This window comes from Mastigoproctus giganteus, chromosome 6 (genome assembly GCF_048544385.1).
Source record: "Mastigoproctus giganteus isolate SK-2022 chromosome 6, ASM4854438v1, whole genome shotgun sequence".
In the NCBI taxonomy this organism is placed as follows: Eukaryota; Metazoa; Arthropoda; class Arachnida; order Uropygi; family Thelyphonidae; genus Mastigoproctus; species Mastigoproctus giganteus.
This window is the reverse complement of record NC_143580.1, coordinates 212,589,427-212,607,215: the sequence shown is the minus strand read 5'-3', so window position 1 is coordinate 212,607,215 and position 17,789 is coordinate 212,589,427. Positions and strand designations below refer to the sequence as shown.

General features: G+C 36.5%; 1 protein-coding gene across 1 annotated transcript in view; it reads right to left on the bottom strand.

The window, feature by feature from the left end:
• The window catches only part of LOC150084931 (uncharacterized), a 114,062-nt gene that overhangs the window by 4,793 nt on the left and 91,480 nt on the right, over window positions 1–17,789 (bottom strand). Inside the window, exon 6 of the mRNA XM_090376395.1 lies at window positions 15,438–15,583. Within this exon, the coding sequence (XP_090232521.1) occupies window positions 15,438–15,583 (146 nt within the window). The remainder of the gene's footprint in view (window positions 1–15,437; window positions 15,584–17,789) is intronic.

Here is a 17,789-nt window from a genome sequence, read left to right as displayed (position 1 = left end):
CATTCCTATTTATATCCCTACTGACTTAGACACAGATCACCGGATGACATCACCACTGAAATTGACATTACGACAGGACCTGAATGAGAAGAGCAAGAAGATTGTACCAAATGGCGATCACGCTTGTGCTCTCTTGCACGGCAACTTTTGTCCCACTTCCATCCCTTACTTTCGCCTGATGGATGTATTCCATTGTACATGGGGGATGCCTTCTTCTTCATCCCCCACATTTCTACCTATCCCCCCTTTTCTTGACTCTAAAGCCCACCCGCTCTAACTCTCTCTTTTTTTTTTTTTTTTTACATTGGTCTTTGTCAGGAAGCTTAGGCGACCCTGCAGAGACTAGCCAGAGAATAATGGGCAGCCTGGCTACCTCCTAGCGGTGTGTGCGGGCAACGTGGATTCCATCAGGGGCCCTGCGGCCAAATGCTAGGACACTCAACAGAACCCAACGCAAAACTACGTATTCAACACAGAACACTTTTCTGGCATTTACAGTAGTTCTGTATTTCTTCAGTGTACATATGGCGCAGATGTGGGAAACCACAGGGGACGCCTGACCCTAATACTATGCACACTATGCACACCACAAAGACATACTACATAATGAAAGGGATTACCATTACCTTCTTGGGGCATACAATAGAACCGGAAAATGGAGAAAAACAAGAGAAAGCACGATTGCAGGCACACCTGAAACAAACGTGGCAGACAGATGGTCCACCTCGCACAAGGGTGAGGTAACGAGGAAATTCCTCCCCCCCCCTTGTAGAAAAAACCTACCCGAAGTCACCTGCCTGGGTGGAGCCAGGTTGTGTAGAGGCCTGGGTGGCTCCACCCAGGCCTCTACACAACCTTCATGCTGACTGGCCACGGGCCCTTTAATGACAAACTCACCACTCTGGGTATACTCCAGATCCAAACTGTGCTTGTGGAGAAAGAGAAAGCTAGAGCATTTGATGTACCAGTGCCTCATATATGAGGACCTGCAGGGTATCTTCATAACGAGACTAAGATTCGTACCCCAACGGCAAGAACATCACCTACTGGATTCAAGTGACAAATACCAAATCCTGTCCAGATTTGCCTGGGACCTTTTCACAAGAAGAACTGGAAATGCGACCAGGAACTGACGAGAAGATCCACTGAAGAGAAAACCACACAAGGACAAGACATCCCAAGAGACATTGAGTATGACTCTCAACTACAATGATCAATCCTCCTGAGCACTCAAAGACAAATTGAGATAACCCGACTCAGCCAAACAAGGATGGTGGACTCAGCGCCTGGCTGACAGTGATTCGCCACCAGCTGAGACCAATAAGGAACCAATCTCTCCAAAGAAAACACCCAAAGCAGGAATAAGAAAACACAAGGATGGGGCTAGCCCCATAAATGATGCAACTAGAAACGACAAAACAAAGTGCAGCTTAATTGCCAAATGCATCATGCACACCAGGATAATACTGCTTCTATCCGTGAAAGATTCACTTACAGATAAAATAAATGTTTAAAATTTTGTTTCTGTATTTTTTTGTGCCAAAGAAAATTAGGCCATAAGCTGTTAGTATATTCTGTCTGTAAATTTAGTGTATTTTACAATCGGTTTGTCTGCTTTTCTGAATGTAAAACCCGAGTATCGGCATCTGATCACATGCTAGCTAAATTCTATAGCCAATCGGCGGCATCAAAGACATCATAATATTTGAAAGAACAATAGATCGGTGTTCACCAAGAATTCCATACAAAACAAGAACTTCATTCTATACGGATGATGATCAGTGACCACTCAGACAGAACAGCTGCAACTGAAGTTTACACAACATTCCATGAGCTCCCATTGCAATTCAGCTCAAAGAGGCTAGCTATTGGAATACATTTCTAGGTTTACTGTTAGTAATTTTCCTCTACTTATTTGGCTGCATGAACGTCTTTACCATTTCAAGCTTAGGATTATCAATTCGCTGAATTAACCATATTAAGTCTTCTTAATCGCCTCTTAGAATGCTTTAATGAGGAAATCAATCAAGAAATAAACAATTCGTTTTAGATTTAAAAAACTTGGTTTACCTTTATTTTGAAAAAAAAAGCAGAACTTAACTATATATATATATATATATATATATATATATATATATATATATATATATATATATATATATATATATATACCTCACTAATCAGTGAACTAATAAATACACTGGTTCTGAAATTGTACATTACCTGTACAATTTCAGAACTGTATATTTTTCAATTGTATATTTGTATATTCATCGTTTTTTAATGGAACACCCCCTAAAAAGCCATTGGCTTATGTGTTCTCCCTCCCTTTTTGCTGTTATCTCTCGAAAAAGTGTAACATAAAATAGGGATAAATAAATTATTATTATTATTATTTTATTATTATTATTATTATTATTATTATTATTGCCAAAAAGTTAACTTACAAACATAAATTGAGAAATAAAATGAAATTCTATCAAATATTGGAGAAGTGCATTATTATAAGATTCAGTTATAGAGTCTGAAAATAAATATATCTATATTTTCATGAATCATAATTAAGAGATTATGAATACTCAAAGATGTGTTAGCCCTGTGTAATTCAAGCATTTAACATGATAACCTTGTAATAAACTTCTTTGCCCAAAATCAGACGTCTCAGTGGTTTGCAAAATGGCTACCGTCACCGTATAAAATAGGCCAGTGTAGAAAATCCATACCATGTAGAAAAGGCCAGGTTTCGAATCTCGTTTTTTGATTTCTTTATTGACGGTCTCATGAAGGTTGTATGGTTTTATCTCCGAAAATTTGTTTTTCACCCGGAAAGCAGGCAAACCCACTAACATATAGCTATTACTGATGCCTCATGGCCTTAGTTGCTTTGGCCCTCAAAACCAATACAAGATCAGACCTTAGCTATTATCAGTTGTTAAGATTGCTGTCATTCTACATAGTATGGAAAAGGCCTGGATCCAAATCCCGGATATAAGATCTAACATCAGTGTGGAATTTTTATGGCTTTTTTTCACACCGTGGCCGAATTCATCGCTCCAGATTTTGAAAGGACAAGCGAACCTCTTTTGACTGATGAGAAGCACTTAGGTTTATTATCAGACTAAACCAGAAAACTGACCAAAGAACGCATACCTTCAAGGTTATTTGTAAATTTCCTTTAAAGGAATAAAGTTACTTTCGGGTCAGAAAATCTATACTCATAAATAATAATTATTATTTTTTAAATTGTAATGAATCCTCATTAAATGCGTATGGGAGTATCCTAAGTAGCACTTTCGTAATGCGTATGAAAAATGAAAATGTCTCCATCTCCTGTCATTGTAGCCATAACTTTGAAATTAACATCCATGACATGTTTAAGGCTTTGGCCGCCCCACCTTGCAACTGTTCTGCCATCATCTTGTTGAGAGGAATCTACCACTTCGAAACTTTCAAGTGTCTATGATGTATTTTATAGAAATAGAAAGACGTAATTTGCTGTTCTCTAAAGCGTTAAACAAATGAGTGGTGTTGTCGAGTGCACGTTTTCAGCTCGCCTACAGAAGTTCGAAATAATAATCTTTACTGCAGTGCAATAACACGGTTCTTCACGGCAAAAGGCGAGTGGTTTAAATAACATTAGAACCGCAAATTTAATGTAAAAGTTTACTCAGTGATGAAAGAAAAATGGTCGTAAGTGAACTTTTGGGCTCAAATATATATAAAGGAAGAATATATACTAAATTATAAATATTTTAGAATCCAAAAGTAGCTAAATATTTAGTAATAAAATCCTATGACACAACCTTTAAAATATAAGAATTAAGCGTGAGCATAATTAAAATCGGCTTACATTATCACTCGTACAACGACTTTCCTAAGTTATTAAATCTAACACACAGAATTATTCATTTTAAACTCAAATTTTTTTTGTTTGAATATTCGTTTATAAATAAATAAATAAAAAAACGCCCATTGCACGTTATACTTACATTATTACACTATTTGAAGCGACTTTCTGAAATATTCAGAGAAAAATAATTTTTATTTAATTATTATTATATTTTTCATTACAGAAAATAAAAATACATATTGACTGTCGTGACCCCTGGATCATTTTAGTCGTTACAAGCGATCTAAATGGTGCGTGTGATCGTCTGTTTTAAACGCTAAGGTTATTTTAGATAAAAATGGAGACATTTTCGTAATGCATATTTATAAAGCAAAAATATGAATAGAATCACGTTTATGTGACTTTGGAATTGCATTCCTTTTGCTGGTATCACTATGGATTAACCGTTCATATGGCTTAACAAGTAAGTTTAAATTGCTTCACTTAAGTGTTTATTTATGGTATTAGCCAGTCGATTGGTTCAATGTACTGCTTTCACTGTCATCAAATATGTGAATACCGTTACGATTAAGAGTTTTAGTAATAATATCTTTCATGAGTGGTTATTGTATAAATAGTGAATTGATAGTTGAAACTAAAGTGCAATTACATTATTTGAAGCTACTTTCTAAAATATTCGGAGAAAAATATTTATTTATTGTTATTTTTTTAATTACAAAAAATATAAATCTCTATCTACTGTCATCACATTAACGTTAATTAGTACCCAATCTTTATTGTAGTACATTTTAAGTAATACTTAACAAAGCAGAACAAAAAAAAAAAAAAAAAACCTTAAAAATGTTGGTATATCAAAATAAGCAGTTTAATAACCTGTTATGTTATAATTAAATTAATTTATAAAATAAATTCTTATTTAAAATTTATTTTCTATTCCTTTATGTTTTCAAAATTACAAATTAGTCCATTTTAGTGGCTATTTTTTTCTTTTTTGTTCATTAGCTCTAGTAGCAAGATAATTTAATCTGGTTTGCCCTATAGACTTTTGCAGTCTTTTATATTTTAAATTTATTAAAGGACTTTCGGCACTAGTGTTACAGGAAACGTATGTTTTCAAAATTACGAAAAAAAAATAATAAAATATCAAATAATAATATTATTATTATTTGATATTTGATTAAATATATATATAATATATATTTTTTTTTAATCGGGAAAGACCCGTTATCATTTTTTCTTGGCACCGTGGTAGTTACGCCTCTGCTTTCCTGTTATCATCTCTAGATTCTATGTATTCCAAAAAGCCAGAATAAAAATTGAGGTTTTTTTTTTTTTTTTTTTTCATTTTTTCTGAACTGTACTTCTATTTTCATGCTTAAGCCTTGACACGCTGATTTAGAAGTTATCTAGAACGACTAATTCCAAAGATCAAAATGAAAGTAAATAATATAATAATCATATAACGTCAGCGAACGTATATTCAGCTTATCTATAAAAAAACTGTTCTGTAAAACAAAAGATGTAATCGTAGAAAACTCCCTAGTCTGTTTATCATCGGTACATTTGAACTTTCGATGTAACTTGATGATAATTTAGGAAATACTGTATATAATAAATAAGTAAGGCTGCTGCTTATTATTATAAGGCTATAAATTATTTAGAATTATCTAAAGAAAAAAAAGTTTTGTCAAAACTTTCTGAAACATTGTAACTGGAGTCCTAATCTAACCGTCAAAATGACCCGTTTAATTTTTTTTTAATTGTATGCAATAAGGCATTTAGTAACTCTAATATCAGTATGCCAGTAAAGCTTTTCATTGTCTTTTTATTGCTGTGACGTGCTGATTATCGAATTATTGAATTCAATGAAAGGCGATGTCCTGAAAGGTAATTAGCGATGGGCATAATCGAGAGGTCATAATCGATTATTTCGATTGTACTCATATCGTTCGAATGATATAATCGAATTATATCGTTCGAATCATATAATCGAATTAACTATTAACTAACTATTAATCATTCGATTATTGAAATCTCTCGATTACTAATCATTTGATTATACCATCACTAGCCGTAATATATCAAGCGTCATAATTAGTAGTAAGTCAGATTCTGATCTACAGTTCGTATTAAGTTTGTTGATAGCTGTGGTTGTGAAATCGATCCTTACGAAGCCAGAGAGAAAAATCGAACCGTTTTTAAGCCCGAGGATCGCACCAACCACGAAATCGGACCAGCTTTTCCTATCTATTGATTTTGAAAAGTCGAAGGGAGATGTGAGGGGAGAGCTGACCACGTTTGTTGATATGGACTAATGTGTTATCTTCGGTTATCTGTGGCAGAAGAAAATTTCTAGCATTGCACACTTTGATTGCTTAAAAAGAAAAACGCATTGCACCCCTTCTGCTTCAATGAAAGTCGTCATTTTACTGTTTAGACTTCGTGAGCAGTAGCTACCATCGAAATTCCTATTAGTCACCGATAGAAACTTCAAGACCAACTTTCACTCAGTGTTGATTCAGTGTCTATTCAGCGTTATGTTTTACTCTTTTTTTTTTTTTTTTTTTAAGTTTATGTGTGATTCATTTATGCGGTTGCAAAAAAAAAAAAAAAAAAAAAAGAACATAAATAAATAAGAAAGAAAAGAAGAGAAGAGAAGAAAGAAAAAAAAAATGGAAAAGAAATGCCTTCGTTACAACTAATAGTTCTATATATCAAGCGTCATAATTAGTAGTAAGTCAGATTCTGATCTACAGTTCGTATTAAGTTTGTTGATAGCTGTGGTTGTGAAATCGATCCTTACGAAGCCAGAGAGAAAAATCGAACCGTTTTTAAGCCCGAGGATCGCACCAACCACGAAATCGGACCAGCTTGTCCTATCTATTGATTTTGAAAAGTCGAAGGGAGATGTGAGGGGAGAGCTGACCACGTTTGTTGATATGGACTAATGTGTTATCTTCGGTTATCTGTGGTAGAAGAAAATTTCTAGCATTGCACACTTTGATTGCTTAAAAAGAAAAACGCATTGCACCCCTTCTGCTTCAATGAAAGTCGTCATTTTACTGTTTAGACTTCGTGAGCAGTAGCTACCATCGAAATTCCTATTAGTCACCGATAGAAACTTCAAGACCAACTTTCACTCAGTGTTGATTCAGTGTCTATTCAGCGTTATGTTTTACTCTTTTCTTTTCTTTTTTTTTTTTTTTTTTAAGTTTATGTGTGATTCATTTATGCGGTTGCAAAAAAAAAAGAAAAAAATAAGATAAATAAATAAATAAATAAGAAAGAAAAGAAGAGAAGAGAAGAAAGAAAAAAAAATAGAAAAGAAATGCCTTCGTTACAACTAATAGTTCTTCCACATCAGGTCTGGATCCAATTCTCGGGAGAAATAAAAGAAAAGGCAACCTTTATTGTCTTTATTTTTTACCTTTTCGGACTGCGTAGGTGTTTATGGCTCTGACCATGTTTCCGCCATTCAGCTTTGTTCTTAACAGGCTTCTCAGTCTCTGATGGTATTTCTCTGTCAGGCGGCGCTTGATCTCTTTCTGTTCTTACTGTTGAGCCTACATCATCCCCAGATATTTGTAGGTCTCTCTCCCGCTGTCATGGCTTCAATCTCTACGCCGGTCTTCAGCTAATGGTTTAGTCCGACTCTATATCCCTGGTGCAATCCATGAGTCCTGCATTTGGTCTAGGCCAGATAGCATCTGATGTCAGTGCTGAACTCTTTGATGATCCGGAGTAGTATTTGGAGTTGATTCTCGGTTTCCCCATAGAGTTTGACATCATCCAGATGAGAGAGGTTGTACAGGTTCTTCCTCCTTCTTTAACGGTATATCAGTACTTGCTGTTATTGAGCATGGTGGACCGTGGGTTGAGGACTGGACAGAATCATAGTGGACTCAAGACATTTTCCTGGAAGATTCCTATTCTGATGGGGCCCGGTTTTGTCGTAATGTTCTCGACCTTGATGGTGGTCTTCAATTTCGTCATGGTTTCTTCTAGGACGTGTGTCAGTGTCGGGTTGACTCTGTATATCTTCAGTTTCTCTTTCAGCCAGCTGTGGTATACGGAGTCGATGGCCTTGCGGTTGTCGATGTAGTCCGTGTATTGGGGACTTCTTGTACATAGACTTGCTCGCTAACTGCCGCGTCAGTGGTCAATTGCTCCTTGCATCCTTTCCTCATATGCTTATATCCCTTCTGCTGCTCAGCCATGATTTTCTGGCCCTGGATCCAAGTTGTCTGATGTATCTTAGTTATGAAGATGGTCAGGATCGTGTACATTGTTGGGAGATGGATGATAGGTTTGTACTTCGCTGGGTATGGGGTACTTTGTCCTTAGCCTTCAGATAGGTGATTCCTTGAGTCAGAAAATCTGGGATTGTGTAAAAGTGCCTTATCATCTGTGTGAACTGCTTTGGGGTTGTGGATGTTATCTATCCCTGGGGTTCGCCAGTCGACTTTTGTATGTGCTTCTTCCTCCTTAATTCTCCATTCTGTCATCTCTTGTATATCATTGGTTTTCTTCCGTTCTAGCTCTATCCAGGGGGGGGGGGATAGCCCTTACTGCTAACTATGCTACTCCACAGGTATCCCCAGAACTCCTCGAGTGCCTTCCATTCGGGTGTAATTTTTCCTTCTTCTCCTTTTGTCCTATTTTTGTAAAAGGCTCTCTGATTTTCGTCAAATATCCGATTGTGTTTTGTTTTCTTCTGGGCAATCTCCCTGTATCAGCGAAGTCTCCTGCTGAGTTCAGGAGGTTCTGCTTAAAGGTGTCCAGATATTCTTCGATCCTCTGATTATAGGTCTCGTGTGTTGTGGATGTTTTCTTTCTTGAGGATGGTGTTCACTTTTCTGACCAGCTTCTTTCTTCTGTTAGCCCATTGGTACTGGGTCAATTGGCATATCTTCACTCCTATCTCTTCTATTTTCTGCTGTAGCCTTCTTTCCCATGTTGGTGGTACTTTGTATTTGCGTTTTGTTTTTTGTTTGTCTCTGGTTTCTCTTCCATTCATCCTGGTGGCTGCTACAGCGGCACAATAAATTGCTGTGCCGATAGCATCTAGTGTTTGTTGTTGAGGTATTCCGGTATTATTCGCCGATTGCGGTGGGCTTTGGCTTGCCACATGATTCTTTTGGGTCTCTTATTTTTCTGTGTGCTGGTCTTTAGGGGGTGTACTAGGGAATAGAAAGGTCTCTGACGGGGCGAGCCCTGGATGATGCCTGAGCTTGCCACGGAGGGCCACAGCAAAAAAAAATTAAAAAATTAAAAAAAAAACCCGCAAAGTGAGAAAAGGAGTGGAGGAGACAGATGAAAAATAAAATATATTTTCTGTTTATACTCTGGGACGACTACACGGAATATGATATATAGAATACTAGAAACATCACGGTATTTAGCAGTCACGGGCTTGAATCCCCGTCACTCAAAGCACGTGTCCTTATGCACCTTCGTGCCTCACCACTCGGCTACGAGAAGGAGGAGGAGGAGGAGAGGAACAGATGAAGGAGGTAGGTGATAGAAAGACTTTCCACCTGTAAATAGGAAGTTAAAGGGATAGAGGGGCATCCCTGTGGAAGGAACCCATCCATGGGGGGACTGTTAAGAGCAGGAAAAGATTTGTGGTGGTAGCGTCCACCATGTGAAAAGGTTGGGTTCGTAGGATGGGAGCTATGGAAGTGGGGGGGGAGGATATTGCGCTGTGGACATGCATGCTTTCGGCTAGGCCAGCTGAAGCTCGTTTCAGAAAATCCCACGTTATGCCTGAGAAGAGGGGTGCATGATGTCAGCAGGGCAGGGGGGTTCCCTGGGAGGTTGTCCCCACTGCAGTCTAATTTGGGGGATGCACTGAGCCCAATTGCACTCCTGTCAAACTTAAATTTACACAATTACACTTTTCCTCCCTTTTTTATATACTTATCTTTGTCTTTGCGTTTCGTTTTTTGTTTGTGTCCGGTTTCTCTTCCATTTATCCTAGTGGCTGCTACAGCGGCACAATAAATCGGTGTCCCGATGGCAGACTAACACACATTTATCATTTTACTTTCATCATTATACAGAGAGAGACAGGACACAGGTACTACCTAAATATAACAACTACCAAGACATCAGTTTTTTGTTTTTTTTTCTAGTGATCATAAACATTCATTCGGTCACCGCGTAGTTTACACAGGCGCCCTGTAAAAATGTTAAAAATGTTCATATTTACTCATGTTTATACAACTTAACCTGAAAGAATATTTGATTTTTTTAATATACACTAGGGGCTTCGCCCCCTGCTCGCTTCTTTTGATAAAGTAAAATAAAATACTTGAAGAAGCTTTCGACACTGTGTTTCTTCCTCTGCTGCGAATACATAAATACGTTACATATGGAAATCAAGAATGGTATCTCGTGGTTATGTTAGATAAACATAACGCGTGACCACGCTTAAACAGAAGCTTGTTTTACCACAGTAAAACAAGCTTCTGTTAAGTATTTTAGTACTGTATATGTTACGTATTACCACATAACCCGCATCTTTCTTCTCTCATTAGCTGAATAAATATCACTAGGAGGAAAATTATTTTAATGCATAGAAAGATATTCCGGGTACAATAATTAACACTTAGGAGATTCACATTCATTCTCCATTTTCACACACTTATCCTACTCCATATAGCATCCTGAATAGGACAGCACACATAAAAGGGTTTTTTTTGTTGTTTTTTTTTTGTAGGTTAAGTGGACTCATTTTCCATAAGCATCTTGGTATTATCTTTGATGAAAAATTGCCATTCTTACCACACATCCAGAATCTTTCCAAAAAAAGTGAAAACTTTTACGCCCATGTTATTCAAAATCTCTCGGCAGGACTGGGGTTTAAAAAAGGGAATCCTCAGAATTCTATACTACACAGTGTTTATTCCAAACATTACATATGCAGCCAGCATATGGTTTCACAGAACCAAACTTATTACAGTTCAAACCAAACTAGACAGTGTCCAATGGACCTTTTTGCTAGCTCTCCTGAGAACTTGTTGAACAGTTTCAACCTCATCTTTGCAAGCCATCGCAGGCTTATTACCTCTGGATCTTACGTACAAAGGCTTTGTTTACTATATTCGTAAAGGACGTCCTCTAACATTTTCCGATTTTACCTATGATCCCACTGCCGATCCAAAGAATGAAAGAGCGAAACGTTGGACTGAGCTTCATAAAAGATGGCAAATGAGATGGAATTCCTCGATCAAAGAAGCAGTTACCAGATGTTTTATACCAGATATTAAATTCACTACCTCAAAAAGCAATCAGTTTTGGTTCTACCCAAGCCTTCTTACATTATAAATTCTAATTGGCCACGGTTCTTTGAACTCTCGTCTTCTTCAATTCAAACTAGCAACGTAAGATACCTGTTTCTGCTGCTCCTCCGAAGACTGGAGTCATGTCTTATTCTTCTGCTCAGTTTACCAAGATTTAAGACAAGCATTATCTAGTACAGTGCATGATATTTTATTGCAAATCAAAATGCCTTCTCAGCTCTACAGGAATTTGCCACACAGGTTTTTAACAGACGACACAGATTACTGAGCTATACTCAACTATACTCAACAAAGCTACTTTTTTTTTCTTCAATAATAATAATTATTTTAACATTTTATCTAATTAATTTATTATTATTTTTTTATCTTTATTTTATTTATTAATTTTTATTTTTTGAAACGAAATAATATTTTTCCATACATTTTTTTCCCTAAAATTGTTAATTATGCTAGTCCCTTGGAAACAGTTCTTTTTTTTTTTTTTTTTTTTGCTAGTTCCTTACGGGGAAAAATTCGCTGGCCTCCAGTTTATTAGAGACGGAATTTTAAACTGCTTGTACCCAGATTTGGGCTTTCTCGGTTTAGGAACTGCTGGCATCCATTGCTATTATATTTTCTTCAGTGGATGCGGGATTCTTTGTGGTATTCACCACCGTACGTGATTATAGGAGACTGCTGCACCCATAGGACTTGCGCCTATTCCTATGGGTGTTGGAAATATTACATTTAGTTTAGTACGCGTGTATAGTTGGGCCCGCCTCCTCGTGGCGTGGACGGGTACAGGGAAGCAGTCTTCCTGGTAGCAAAGTGGCCAGAAACAGCTAAACAACACAACAACACACACACTACACTCATTTCTGGCCATTGTACAGAGTCTTGTATATCATCACAGAGAACCATGGCGGAGATGAACTAACGTTTAGGGGCCGCCTTGTGTAAGACACAACACATGTCCACATGATTACTACAGGCATGTGTTCAGTTAATATGTACAACAGAATAGTATACAGTACATGCAGATACACAACGTTATAAGCATTAAGTTGTAAATAAATAAGGGTTAAAAGTAAATTATACCATAAAAAATAATACGAGCATTTATGTACATGGAACAGTTTTATAAGGAGATCCGTCCAAGACTGGAAAAGAAAATGTTCATTGCTTTCTTATAATCCCTGATCATGAAAAAGTCATAAGAAATATCATTATATCAATTAATTAATTATAGTAATATTAAGTGCAATAGTAAATAATTTGGTAAATATTAAACATTTCTTTAATTTTTAACCGTTCTGTTTTGTTTTTTGTTCTAAGGTAAATTTATGATGCGCTCAGTCTACTCTAACTGTAATATGATCGTATTCTATTATCGGATTTACCTATTTTCGAACACAGAATTCGAGCTTCCAGGTGAAGAAACCATGCCCTTTCTCAGCGGAAATCGAACTGGACCTTTTCCACATGATGTGGAAAAACAGCAGTCACAACCACTGTGTTTGCCGCGAGAGCGTATTAAGATGCTATTGAGCCGAGAGATATTTTAGGCGTGATATCACCTATGCGGGTGCACATCCACTCCAGAATCTTTTTAGGGATTTTGTGGGTACGAGATTACATCCACTTCGAATTTAGAAACCGAGTCAGTTGATCTTTTAATTCCATCGACAACCATGGTAAAATTATAATTATTATATAGTTTTGAGGAAGAAGACTTAAATATAATTAAAGTATTTTCGAAAACATGAACCTTAGTAGAGTGCTACAGAATTATCATGAAATACTCTTGTAAACTCCTTTGATCTTCTGTAGCCGACCCAGAATATATTAAAAAAAAAAAGAAATCTGTTTACTTATTTTTTTTCCTTCCAAGCAAATCCTTACCCTGACTTCTAATCTCTCTTGGCACAAGCACATTACAAATATTGCTTCCTCTGCATCTAAAAAACTTGGTTTTCTCTCTTTTGCTGTCTGCGTTACTTTTCTTCCAAACTGCTGTTCACTCTGTATAAATCGCAAATCCGCCCTACCATGGAATATTGTTCTGGGGCGGTGCCCCCCCCCCCCCCAAAAAAAACCTCTCTCAGGCTTCTTGATCCCATTCAGAAGAGGGCAGTTAGGTTAATTAATGATTCATCTCTAACAGAGTCTCTCCACTCGCTTTCTCATAGACGTACTGTTTCTGCTGCATGCCTCTTCTACAGATACATCCATGGGCACTGTTCTTCTGAATTGGCTTCTATAATTCCCGCTCTCTCTTTCAAAACAGTCCGAACACATGCCGCCATCAGCCAACATCCATTTACTCTCCAACTTTAAACTCACAGAACTAATGTCAACAAATATCTTCTTTCGTCTTCTCAACCTCCAACCCAAGCACGGTCCTAAGTACTATAGGTTCTAATACCTCTCGTCTTTGGGGTTTTCATTAAAAAAAAAAAAAATCCCGTATCCTCAGTGCTCTTTTAAAAGATGGGATTGTAACTTAAAATTCATGTAGAACATGTATTCAACATTTCTTTTTTTAATTCATGTAAAACGATGTAATTTGGCGAGTTGGCATGTTTTATGAAAAATGAACGAGAGTGATAAAAATCGTGGTCGAAGCCATCATAATGACTACCAACTTTGTAAACAGGATAAATATCGCTTGGAGGCTAACAGTCTAATAATTCTACAAGCAATTATTCAGATTTCGATTTTCTCTGCAAGACCAACGTATAAGACCTCACAAGCAGTGTGCTTAATCGGAAAAGAAGTTTATCTCTATGTGGTGAAAACTGTCAAATACCTCGGTTCAGAAACTTCGGTTTTTTTGACTGATCCTGTTGTTACTGGGATCGAAACGTCATTCAACTGAGCTGCTAATACCATTCGGAAGCTGCGATATGCTTAAACAGATTTTCGATGAATGATGAAACTGGCGGAAGAAAGATAAACATACTGTGGAATCCTGTGTATGTTGCATGTTATAAGTTCCAGACAGCAGCTGTCTTCGTGACCTTGAAGATCCACGACTTACACTTCCACGTTACAGTGTTAAGTTGTAGCGTCCGGTGGACTCGTGCGTAACCACACACACACACAAAAGCAGTTTTAAGCGGCTTTCAGTCATGGCCTATTTGATGTTTCGTGCTTTGCTTACACGTCACGGAGCTCAGGTGGTGGTTGCATTAAGTTCCTGTTTTATCTCTAGGCATCTTAAAAGAGTAAATTGCAATTATTGATGGGGAAGGAGGGAAAAAATGGGACACTAACATTCTGTTGTATTCCTCCAAGTCTTTTAAGAAATTCTAAATTGTGTTTAGCATTGCGTAACAGCATTAAATATTAATTTTAATATGTTGAAGGCACTTGATGCAGTCAGTTAATAATGTATATATATAAATATGCTGATAATGTTTTGAAATAATATTACTGTGGGAAAAAATAATGCATGTTTTCTAATTTTATGGAATAAATAATCAAGTTTATGGTTATTCTCCGGGATGGCTACATCGGCTTGTTTTTCGAACACACGGTTAACGTAACACAGTAATGCAAAAAAAAAAAAAAAAAAAAAATCGACACAACGTAATTATGAAACATCAACATAATGTACTTCACTATAAATTTCTTGAAATTTATTTATTGTCTTAAAATGCCACTCCAATTTTGCAACTTGGATAAAATAGATTAAAAAAAGGTAAGCAAAAAAGAGCATGTTGCCAAAAGCTATTGCTGGAATATGATATTACATTATAAATTTTCGTTTGCATTTACTATTTACACCTAAAAAAACCCTTTAATTTGCGCGTATATATTTTTGTAAAGATTTGACTTTAAAAATATTGATTACTTTGTGCAACTTTGGAGGCTCGTAATAGCCGTTGTTTGTTGCTAATGCGCCAGAAAAATCTTACACCAAACCATACCAAAACCAAGCAACTATGGGTGCTTTCTGAAAGACCAAATATAATTGTTTTAGAAAAGTAACTGCATGCAGACTAAATGATCATCTATAAATACCGAATTTAAAAAATACAAAAAAAAAAATCTGATAAATGTTCGACTGCAAACATCGCAAGCAAAGTCGCCTGGAAATTTTTAGAAAACATCGTGCATGCCTTGTCGTTGAAGTCCATTGTGATGTCCATTTGCTGACGGCTACAACTTTGGTTACCATTAGTATTTCTGTTTTCACTCTGCAATGTTTTTTTTTTTTTTCTTTCTTTCTTTCTTTCTGTGTGTCTGCAACTTGAAAGGGTCAGGTACTTTGACGACCTTGTCTAGTTCACTTTACTCACCGGTTGTTTGGATGTTCCTTTTCCAGCTTTGTTTCTACGTCCAGACACGTCAATAAGCTCTTTTTCGAGGTCCTCGCTGGTAACAGGAGATGTTAAACTGCCGTTTTGCCCAGGTTTCTTTCGCCTGTGTGCTCTGCCATTTTTACCTAATGGAGAGATTGAATGAAGTTTTTATTCAGTGTTTAGTGTCATGTAAAATTTCTTTTCCATATTTATTGCATTTTTGTTTTATAATATTATTTTTCTACTTTTCTAACCCCCTGTTTTATTCAGGTAATTAAAATAAGCAATAAATAACCAAACCCTGATGAAAGAATGTAATTTCCAGTTAAAAATATAGATGACAAAATGCTATAAATTGTCTCTCTCGGATCTTTCACGGTTCAATAATTTTGCATCTACTACACGCTCTGAGAAATCTTGCAGAATATTAGCAGTAAAATTTAAAATCCAAACAGTATTATTACTGGTTCTAAATTTGAAAATCAAATTATGATTTCACCCAGTTTAAAACCAATTAAACATTTTAATACTGAGCCAGGAGATGAGAGATGCTTTTGTTGAAGACTTACAAAAACCTTCATATTTTCATAATGAAACAACGACTAATGGACAATCACTGAAATGTAGAAGCCAAGGTTGCTTGTAATTTTTTAAATAATACTTCATCTAATCATTTTTGGATTCTTCAATTGATTACGTAGATAATGCAAGGATTCACAATATTCAATCTCTAAGTAGTTTTTGACGGTTACTTTCAGATTGAAAGAATGTTGCCTTTAATCCTCCGACACATTTATAGAAATACAGGTATATGAAGTAGTATATAGCAAGATTGTCTTTCTGGAAATCTTTATTTTTTATTAATGTATTTTCAGTGAATAATGTTTGGTAAACATGCATATACGGACAAGAATTTTGCATTTTTCAGTTTCAACAAAAATAAAAACTAGAAACATCTGGCGAGTTAAATTCTTTAGGAAGCCATGTATTCGGCATACTGTCTACAGTTTGCAACAAATTTTAATTGGTCAGTGGCTCTTCCTAAGGCGTCAACAAACAAAAAAAGTTTCTAAATAACACAAGGCTATGAGGCGTCAATATATTGTGTCTTTAAATTGTATTTCGTGTTCGGTTTGTCTCTTTTGATAGATGAGAATCCCAAGTTTCCGCGAGGAGAGTACCTTCCAGCCCTTTACCGTGATCGACTAAATCTGCTACGGGTGCAAAAATACCCCAAAAAATTTTCTTCCATCTTCAGGGGATACGAATCCAGGTCTTTTCCACTCTGTCTGAAAGGTCGATCGTAACTCGCGAGGATGTATTTTGATAAGGTGCTTTATTGTAATTACCTAAGTATTCCTGCACCTCCTAATAACTTATAAATAAACATCATAAATTAATAATGAATAAATAAATAATTAAATACTACAAAATGAGTATCGCACCCAATATTGTTTAAAATCTATCGTTTTTGCGTCCCCAATTTTCATGCGCCGAGGGCAAGAGTCCCTTTTGCCCTGCCCTAGTTACGGCTTTGCCACACAGGTTAGAGGAAGCATTGCCATAAGTAATGAAATTAACTGTAATAATACATTTAGCACCAAATTAATTTTGTTATTTTACAGATTTCCTTTGGTAGTTCAATATTTTAGAGTCATTCTATTAAATAAGTCAGTGGTTCTTGGACTGGTTAGATAAACTGCCATAAATAAGAGAGAAAAATGCAAGAGTGAAAAAGGAAGAAAATATTAATTACTGAGCGAAATATGAAGCGATAATTTTCTCATTAATCTTACTCTTTACGAATGTTATAGATGATTTTATCTAAGCGCAAAATATCCATTTTGGGCCCTTCAAATACGGAAGAGAAAAAGGTACCGGTGGTCCAAGCCGACCGAAGGTAAACAACTCGGCACACAGCCTCAGGCGCAGCGCAGGCCTCTGATCGCAGACAACAGAAAAAAACATTTTCTTGCTATTTCAGTCGTTCGTTTATATAAAATTGCATAAATTAATCATTCATCACGTTCTTGGTCTTCCTGCTACAACTTTTCTACTTCCTCGTCTGCTTTAGAAGTTACCCCGTTTGCGAGAATATCCCCCCCCTCTCCAACTCAGATCTCTATCATCTTTCCACCTGGAAGTTCCCGGTGACTGGTGGTTTGTTTATCGAGCGGCTTTCCGCTTCAAGTAGCTGCTACTTGAGGCGTAGTCGGGTGTTCTCATGTGGTGACAGCTAATAGTCAGATGACGCCATCATGGTATAAGTGTAACATGAATTATGCAGTACGTGTTTGTGTATGTGGTTTACGAGTTGTTGCTTGACGGTGTGAAAATGCGAGAATGCCA